We start from the raw sequence: 9839 nt of genomic DNA, 5'->3' as shown, positions 1-9839 counted from the left end.
GTTGTAATTCACAGTTTTGTCTAATATGATACACACGAACCCAGTGACTCATTATTTGCCTAAAAGCACTAACAAGTAAGCTAAGTGTGTCTAAAAAATACGATCTACTTTTTTTTTCTTCATGAAACATTTGACCTGAGATTGTGGTCAAATTCTTCATGCTTCATGACTTACTTAAACAGGATATAATAAATATTCATTGCATAAAATGTGGTACATATGCGAGTTGAGAATGGGTCTTTTTTTTTTTTTTTTTGACGTGACTTATTGTAGATTTGCCGCAGATGGCATTAACTACTTGGCCGGATGAGAATGGGTCATAACATAAGCTAACGACTATATCCCAATTGGCGTTGTCAGAGATACATCTGTCGCAAGATGAACCAAGTACCCACACCTCATCGAGTGCCAAGTCCAACGTGATAGGTGGTGAGCCGTATCGTCGTCTATAATGGCCGAGCCAACTGTTTTGTGTGTTAGAATGGGACATGCTTACCTAGAAAGTGTATATTCACTTCTGTGACTCTTACCTTGGTTGTATTTTTCAAGAAACAGACGCAGGCAGAGAATTTTAGACCTTACCCATTCGTATTAAGACGGAAGAAGCGAAACGAGTGACAATGATTGTTTTTTTGTTGGCTGTATATTGTTCTACTACTATTACACTGTCGAATTACCTATCTACCGGTTAAGTATCTGATAGCAGCAGTATTATCTGCTAGATAAGTTCTGGATAGACACCAGCAAGTGGTAAAAAAACCCTTAATAATATGCAGTATGTACTGAATAGTTGAGTTCTTTCACCCTAAGGTTGCCTGGAAGAAATTTCTATTTAGCAATAAGGCCGCAGATTATGCTTCTCTTATAATTGTTTATATGTACAATAAAGCGTTTTTGTATTGTATTGTAGAATATTCTAGTGATAGTAATCGCTGCGTTAGTTTCGTTTGTGTGTCACCAGCTTTATAACATTTGAGGTTTATATTCGCGAAGCAACCTGAGCGCTACTTATTAAGAGTCGCTTTTTTGCGCAAAACATAACAACCAACCGGACCTTATATGTATGTTTTATATATAATTTTGAATATAATGTTGATGTGAATATATTAATAACTAATATAATATTGTTGATAAGTGTTCGTTGCCACCGGTACGGTTCGCTAGTGTTTTGAGTTAGTTTTATTTTGTTCGTGTAAAATAAATATTAGGTAAGTGTTTATGTATCTATTTCCTAAGTTTGTGATAGTCTTGTTTGTGGTACTTATTTTATTTCAGTAGCATTATCCCGTTTTTTGACAGGATGTGCTTAGCTAACCTGAAGATTTCACAGGCCCGGATTTTTGGAAGCGACTGCCTCTCTGACCTTCCAACCCGCGAAGGGAAAACCAGCCCAAAACAGTTAGGACACATACCTCTGAAAATGCATTTCTCGGGTATGTGGGTGTCCTCGCGATGTTTTCCTTCACCACTGAGCACGTGATAATCATTTATGATCTAAACATGAATTCGAAAACAAATTCCATCATTAGGCCTGTGCTGGATTCGAACTTGCGACCTGAAAGTGAGATGCAAGCGTGCTACCAACTGGGCTACCACTGGGCTGGCTCTATAATAATAAGTAACAAATGTTAGATAGTTTCCATTTACTTCCTACAGATATAGATGATAACATAGTAATTATAACACGTCTTAGATTATAATGTAATTAGAATTTTAGCTACCTAAAAATACTTATAAATTTTATTATACTTTCGTATTTTCGTTAACTAATGTCTTTAATACTGTAATACATAAATATACACTATAATTTAATTCATCATTAAAATCAGAGTAGTTTCCAGTTTTTGAGGTGATAGTAATTTACTGATTTTTATTTACATATTTCTATGTGAAAGATAACGGCCTCCGTGGTCCAGTGGTTGAGCGTTGGGCTGTTGGGCGTTGGTGGGGACATATATCACAAATTTGCGGCAAATCTAGAATAATTCATCATCATCACTAATAATAGCCACGCTCTTGTCGGTGTAGCAATCTCCATTCTTGTCTATCAAAGGCCAATTCCTTCACTTCTTAAAAGACACGACGTTCATTTTCTCTTTGATCTGTTCCATGTAAGCTCTTCTTGGTCTTCCCCTTCCTCTCTTTCTTTTTAGCTTTCCTTCTATGATGTTTTTTAATAAATTCGTCGTGTCTTATTAAGTGTTCAATCATCTTGCCTCTTTTGTCCTCAATAACTCTCAATATTTGCCACTTTTCTGCAATAATTCAAGTCAAAAAAAGCTGAACCTGTTAGTAACGTTGTGTTTTATGTCTTCCAGCACAATGCCGTCAATAACCCACTACCGCATGTTGGGCAACGCGGCCTCGCTGGCGGTGCATTTGTACACCTACCAGGATATGATGGTGCGCATCTCGCGCCAGCAGGACGACGAGGAGGTCCAGGACTTCAACGCCAGGCAGTACCAGTACATCACTATCTGGACCTTTGTAAGTATAGGCTCGTGTTTGACCACAATCTCACCTGATGGTAAATGACAATGTGGTCTACGATAGATCACGCTTACCTAGCAACTGCCTCTCTCCAGCCTTGAAGACTCCCAGATTATAACGAGTTGGAAAAACAGACGACAGCTGACAGTTCCAGTCCTTCGCTGTCTTACTGCGGTTTTATTATTATTAAAGATAAGTTTGCTTTTAACCGCATTATCTCCTGGTAAGTAAAGATGTAGTGGTACACGCTGGGCTAGCCACATTTGTCGCAGACCTGACAACCGCTGGTGCAAGCGTGTTCTGGTGAAACGTGGGTCGATCTCTGGCAAGATGGCGGAACGATTTGCAGAAGGTGGCTGGGAGCGCCTAGATACGTATGGCTGAGGATATAGCTTTGTGGCGCGCCTTGGGAGAGGCCTATGTCCAGCAGCGGACTGCAATGGGCTGATGATGATGATGGAACTAATGATTTTTAACTTGTTTTTGAATTCATATTTGGATCTCATATGATTATCACGTGCTTACCGGTGAAGGAAAATATCGTGAGGAAACCCGAATTCCCTGGAAATTCAATTTTATAAATAAATAAGCATGAGTATCGACCGAAATTTGAACCCGCGACCTTACGAAGTCACACGTTCTCATATTAGCGTTTTATTACGTTGCTCATATTAGCCCTGCAAGAAAAGCTAACGTGGAAGAAATTAAAGAGAAGGGGAACGTCGTGTCATAAGGAAGTCAAAAAATGGAGAATGGAGAATGCTACTCCGACAACAGCATGGCTCTCAAATTAATGGTAACGATGATGATGTTTGTTGCAGGCGTTCCAGCTTATCTACCTCGCTCTGGGTCTGACCACAGACGTGATGGCGCAGCTGATCGGCGAGAGGAAGTCCATCGTACAGCAGCTGCAGAAGATCAGAGAGTTTCTGTTCAGTGCCTTGGTGTTTTCTAGCAGTATGGTACGTCATCAACAATTAAGTACTATTAAAAAATAATGTTCAGTTCCTTATTGACTGGCTCTGCAACGTCCAGACTTAAAAACTCTCGAGAGTTTTTTAATTACTACGAGTAAGGGAATTAAAAGGATCCATATAGTCGCTGGTAATACAACAAAATGAGTATTTCTTTAGACGCAATAACTGGAAAATGGTACTTATTATAATCTCTCTCGGGTGGGTTGTAAGATCAGTGACCGATCTCACCAACCATGGTATCAGAGTTACTGTAATGAAATATAACTAATGGTTACTGTAATATATTCAATTAAATGACATTTGCATTGTATTTGAGAAACAGAAACAAAATTCCATTGACATCTGACTTGACATCTGACATAACAGAAAACCATAAACAAACACCATAGATTTAGCACGGGTCTCCCCCCTAAATCTGTAATTAGCTACTATTGGTCTTTTGTTACTGAGGTCTGCAGCATCTGGTCGACGTGCCTCCTGCAAGTCTCACCGTCATCCATAATATACCACAGTTACACTAATATTCAATGTATATAGGAAGTCAAGAAGCACAGATCAAAACCTTCCTTAGAACCTGGACAAACATTTATTTGATTTTTTGTCTCCCCAGGTGGTAGTAACAATCTTCTGGCCATTCTTCTTCTACGACCACCTGCTGGTGTGTCCTCCGTTTATGGACAAGATGATCAGCCCTGCCAACAACATCGTGCTGCACCTGTTTATCGCGCCCGTTGTCTTATGGGAGCTGGCAACGTTGCCGCGAGAGGCACCCAAGAGTCATAAGACCAATATGACTTGGTTGATGTGCTATGCCAACTTTTATTTTGTTGTGTGAGTATTGGTTTTCTTTTATGTTTTTTTATTGTATAAATTTACATTAGACCATTACATACATTAGACTCGGAGGAGCTCGGTGGCGCAGCGGTAAATGCGCTCGGTCTGCGATTGTTGAAGTTAAGCAACTTTCGCAAAGGCCGGTCATAAGATGAGCGACCACAAAAAAAAAAGTTTTCATCTCGAGCTCTTCCGTGCTTCGGAAGGCACGTTAAGCCGTTGGTCCCAGCTGCATTAGCAGTCGCTAGTAACCATCAATCCGCACTGGGCCCGCGTGGTGGTTTAAGGCCCAATCTCCCTATCCACCCATAGGGAAGGTCCGTGCCCCAGCAGTAGGGACGTTAATGGGCTGATGATGATACATTAGACGGTAAAGCGATGCCGGTAACAGCTAAGTTAAGAGCTAAGTTAGTTTAGGTTACTATTCACACAAAGCGCTTCGCGTCGTCCTTCATTATGCGCACTGCTAGGGAGTGGAATTCTCTGCCGCCTTCTGTATTTCAGAATGCATATAACCAGGGTACTGTCAAGGCCAGAGTAAACAGGCACCTTCTAGGCGAGTTCGCTCCTTCTTAGGCCTCGTCAATGCCTTCGGGCAAGTCTGAAGCCAAGAGCAAACTCATCAAAAGTAAAAAAAAGTTACCTCGCATAGCTGATGAGGTTTTTCATTGTGTTTGCATATTGCACAGACATTATGGTGTATTATAGATCGTTTTTTACATGGTCAAGGTTCCCTCCTAATGCTTACCCTATTAATGAAGATAGTAAGGTAAAGATACGAAATAGAAAAGGCCCTTCTGTCCAGGAATAGGACTGAATGAAGAACATATAACGCGTATTAGTCGGTTATCATTTCGGGCCGAACCTATTCAAATATATTTCATTGCACCAAGATAACATGAAATAGTTATGGTAAATGGCCATATAAGTAGACTAAGAGATAGTGTCCCGTCAAAACAAGATAGTTTAGTTATTATGTCATCATAGGTATTATTACATCAATTAGGATATTCGTATCAAAAGCTTTCAGTACTTGTGTAAATGTATAAACATACAATTATCTCAGATTATCGACGTGAGTGTGTGTATGTTACTTTTTTAACGAGACTTATTACATGTATACATACATAAGCTCTCGCCTATTTCCCACCGGGGTAAGCAGAGACTATAGAATTCCATTTGCTTCGATTCTGACACACTTCTCTTGCTTCCTCTACATTCAACAATCGCTTCATACACACACACCGGTTCAGAGGAGATCGTACAATCGTACTTAATATAATACAAGGAATAAAAATAAAATTGTTGTTCCAAATTCTAGATTAAGTAAATTAAATTCATCTTTTTTGGGGTTATGTATGTATACGTTTTTACAATGAAATACCAGATAATATTTTAAATCTGTCAGAGAATAAATTTAAATCTCACGTGAAGCTTACTTTATGTAAATAAGATTATTATAAGATTAATGATTACCTAAATGATAAAAATGTCTGGTATTGAATGTGTTCCTCTAGTTATTAAATAACTTGTAATGTACCCTCATTGATTTAAAAGATGTGTTGCTGTTGCAGTTTCTTGTCATTTCTTCTCCTCAGCCATGACACCTTGCGAATGACGTAGATTCAAAAATGTTACTTTGACCTTCAACAAGTTTATCCATGATAATTACGTTGAATAAATGATTCTGATTCTGATTCGTACTAAACCTTTTCTAAGGACATCTCCAATTCGGTCAATGTAAGTCCTTCTAGGATTTCCTCTGCCAGCCCTACCTGACACATTCGCTGATTAATTGTAGATTTCATAGGTTTATAATTTATACGTTGTTTGTTCATTGCAGGATCTTCACCTCGTACTACTTCACCGGAGTCTGGCCTTACCCTGTCCTGTACAAAATGCAGGGTACCATCTGGTTCTACCTGTACTTCTTGTCGCTTATCGTCCTCGCCACCTTCTACTACTACCTGCAGTGGCCGCTCACCAGGTTCTGCCATCAGAAGAAGACTGCTAAGAAGAATTGCTAACTTCACAAGTGGTGATAGAGTTCTGAGTATAGTGTTTGATGAAAAGTTTAGCTATAATTAAAACACATGATAACGGGTTCTTACCGCGTTTAAAGTAGGGATATGAACAAGCGGCAAAGAAAGAGGGTAGACAGATATGTCTGCCCGTAGAAAATTATGGATCTACCTACTCCACTCCAATCTCATCAGTCATCCCGTGATCATGGCACTTGCAACAGTGTCGAAATATCGGGAGTCTCATATCCTTACTTTAAACGCGGTAAGAACCCGTTATTATGTGTTTTATTTAAGATAATAACTGAGTAAACTTAAAACAAAGTTTAGATATTCTGCTAAGAAGATTTTTGTTACGCCAACACGAGTGTGTTATCAACGGTCTTTCGTTATGACCTTCGTAGAATTCACCTTGGTCTTTCATTGACTTAAGCTGAAAGCATATCAGGATTCTTCTGAATCGTACGCGTAATAACATGGAGTAGCTAATTTACTATCTTCCAATTTAGTTCAATGTAAATTATTGTTTATTCAAAATCAAATCAAATCATTTTATTCGCATAGGATTCATGGTTTTGTAAACAGTTGGTAGGTTTTATGCTTTAAGTATCACATGATCCGTTAGAAGCATGCGAAAATATAGGAGGTATGTAGGTAGGTGCTTAATTAACTAATATGAACCTACTTACTAACTTAACTAATCTAATAAAAAATAAAAAAGTAAATTTACAATAAACAATTAACAGTCTCAAAAATCTCTAAACATTATTAATATTCAAATTCTAAGCATCTTCAAAATAATCTTACAATAATAATTATTTATCACATAGCCAATTATACAGTTTAGATTTAAAATAATTCTCTTGCTATTACTTTTTTGTGTGTACATAATTATAATATATATTTTTGTAGTCTTATAAAATGTTTGGTAAGTAGCTTATTTGCGCTATGATTAAGAAACGTGATAATTAGTGTAAGTAAGTAGGTAAAAAAAATGTTTTGTAATTGTATAATAATTGTTTTTTGAATGTCGATTTATTTTAATAATAATTCTTGTTTATTTTTTTGTAAGTAATAATTGTTGAAAATTATATTAATGTTCTTTTACATAAATAAGATCTATTTTTTCTTAAGTATTTGTTTTATTTACAATACATTTTTTTTTGCCAGCCTACATTACAATACAATACACTGTGTCACACATAAACAAAACAAAATAATAACAGGATTACAACCGGCGGCCTTATTTCTAAATAGTGATTTCGTCCAGGAACCTTAGGGCGAAAGAAATTGATATAAGTAGTTATACTGGAATATCTAGATTATAGAATAACGAATAATAGTAATAAATAGTCATAAAAAAGAACATAATACTTAGGCCTTAGGATTTGCCGCAAATTTAACAACTTGGCTGGACAAATGGGGAGCGTTGAGGGCTCTCACCCGGTATAAAATTTAAGACAGCAGGCCTGTGGGTGCCCAGTTGGGCGCGAACTTCGCCTCAGGGCGCCGTGTGAGTGGATTATGTTTGAAAGAATTAATCTACTCTGTTGGGCCGATAGCGGTAAGCGCTGAATGAGGGAAATCGTCGACCACGCCGGCGGGGTCGGTATCGGGGTTCTGAAGGGTTGTTGTCGCGAGCTGATTGGCTGTCTCTATGGCTGGAGTAATCGGGTCGTCGGTATCGTATATTATGATAGTAGTAACTGATTGAAATGTTTTCGCATAACTCACCGCGAGATACAGAGAGCAGGATGCAGTCTGGATGATAACGCTTTGAGAGATAAGGCCGTCTGCAAGTCCGGCTGTGTGATATAATAATGTTCATTGTATAATAATTAATTATCATTGTATCCGTCTTACTATCAATTTGTTGCTAACTTTTACTAACAATAAAATTAAATGGTTTTAAATAACTACCTAAACACAAGATTGGTAAATTATGGTCAAGCATGGGCAGCACACAACAGCCTCCATGGTCTAGTGGTTAGAGCGTTAGGCTCCGGGTCCGGGTTCGATTCCCGTTAAGACATTGCGGACACTGATTATCCGAAAAAGTAAGTTGATTCCGTACTTCGAAGGGCAGGTTAAACCGTCAGTCCCGGCTATTAGCTGTAAAATCACCTCCACCAACCCGCAGTGGAGCAGCGTGGTGGAGTATGCTCCGTACCCCCTCCGGTTGGCTGAGGGGAGGCCTGTGCCCAACAGTGGGACGTATATAGGCTGTTTATGTGGGCAAAAGGTATATAGGCTGTTTGAAAATAACCTTCCAGTGTGCGTCGAACTTAAACAAAACCTCGATATTTTTCAATTAATTTCAAATCCGGTAAAAATTACGACCAGTTATGTACATTTTAAGATTTATTTTATCCTAGAAGAAGCATAAATTTATTTTTGTTTAAAATTGTTTCAACTAATTAACCTATTACAACGAAGCTAAAACTAATTCCAACTTGACTACTTCGTGTTTGAAACTTTATATTACTAATTAACGAAAGAATAATCTTCAAATGGATAAATATTAATTCGTTTAACACCTAAATTAATTTCTTTGCTAATTTAGAATTTCAGGCGTTTGTGAATCAATTTTAGGTAGATTTTAGGTGCTTGTAATTAACTTTGCTATTGTATTGACGCTAGGCGTTTGGGAAATTGCGCATGGCGCGGTTTTGAAAATCATAGACATACATTAGGTATCTAATTATTGATCCTATAATATAAGTACTTAACTATTTATTAAGAAACCAGAACAATAGTGTATTGTTTACGTATATAAATTCTCTCTACCCTGTCTGCCAACCCCGGAAGTATACGAGCACTACCAACACACCATATTTGTTTGTGACTTAAATCAATTGACGCAGTTTAATTAGTTAGGTGAGTTAATTTGGGTTTAATATTAGGGTTCAGTGTGAGGAAGCGGAAACCCGTAAATCTGCAGGCATTATGTGTTCTCATGAATTATATATAGCGATTGTAAAGCCTAAACGGAGACAGAACATACTTAACCAGTGTGATAACACTGATAACATATATTCATAAAGTCACTCGTCCAACAGAGATACTGGTGCTAATTCCTGTCATCATCATCAACCCATTAACGTCCCCACTGCTGGGGCACGGGCCTTCCCTATGGATGGATAGGGAGATCGGGCCTTAAACCATCACACGGGCCCAGTGCGGATTGATGGTTATTAACGACTGCTAATGCAGCCGGGACCAACGGGCTTAACGTGCCTTCCGAAGCACGGAGGAGCTCGAGATGAAAACTTTTTTTTGTGGTCACCCATCCTATAACCGGCCTTTGCGAAAGTTGCTTAACTTCAACAATCGCAGACCGAGCGCGTTAACCGCTGCGCCACCGAGCTCCTCAATTCCTGTAAACACCATCTAATTTTATTTTAAGTTATATCTGTCATTTTCTTATCCGCTGACAAGGAAAGGGACAGGTAATCCACATGCATATAATTTATGGAACACACGTCATTTTGTTGTCCTAGTGAGCTTAGACCCCAAA

At 38.4% G+C, this 9839-nt stretch overlaps 1 protein-coding gene across 1 annotated transcript; it reads left to right on the top strand.

Moving 5' to 3' along the window:
• The first annotated feature begins 1025 nt into the window (after positions 1-1025).
• Positions 1026-7375, top strand: LOC126378187 (androgen-dependent TFPI-regulating protein-like). The gene is made up of 5 exons (XM_050026401.1): positions 1026-1208; positions 2319-2487; positions 3312-3452; positions 4078-4298; positions 6145-7375. The coding sequence occupies exons 2-5, from the start codon at positions 2323-2325 to the stop codon at positions 6326-6328; spliced, it is 711 nt and encodes a 236-aa protein (XP_049882358.1). The 5' UTR covers positions 1026-1208; positions 2319-2322; the 3' UTR covers positions 6329-7375.
• The last annotated feature ends 2464 nt before the right edge of the window (positions 7376-9839 follow it).

This window comes from Pectinophora gossypiella, chromosome 25, assembly GCF_024362695.1.
Source record: "Pectinophora gossypiella chromosome 25, ilPecGoss1.1, whole genome shotgun sequence".
NCBI lineage: Eukaryota > Metazoa > Arthropoda > Insecta > Lepidoptera > Gelechiidae > Pectinophora > Pectinophora gossypiella.
Note: the sequence above shows the minus strand (reverse complement) of the source record. Positions and strands in the feature narration are given on the sequence as shown.

Excerpts from the sequence above, each read along its gene's own strand:
- LOC126378187 (XM_050026401.1), top strand. The coding sequence starts at position 2,323 with ATGCCGTCAATAACCCACTACCGCATGTTGGGCAACGCGGCCTCGCTG. Across the intron at positions 2,488-3,311 it reads ACATCACTATCTGGACCTTT|GCGTTCCAGCTTATCTACCT; the intron begins GTAAGTATAGGC and ends TGTTTGTTGCAG. Across the intron at positions 3,453-4,077 it reads TGGTGTTTTCTAGCAGTATG|GTGGTAGTAACAATCTTCTG; the intron begins GTACGTCATCAA and ends TTGTCTCCCCAG.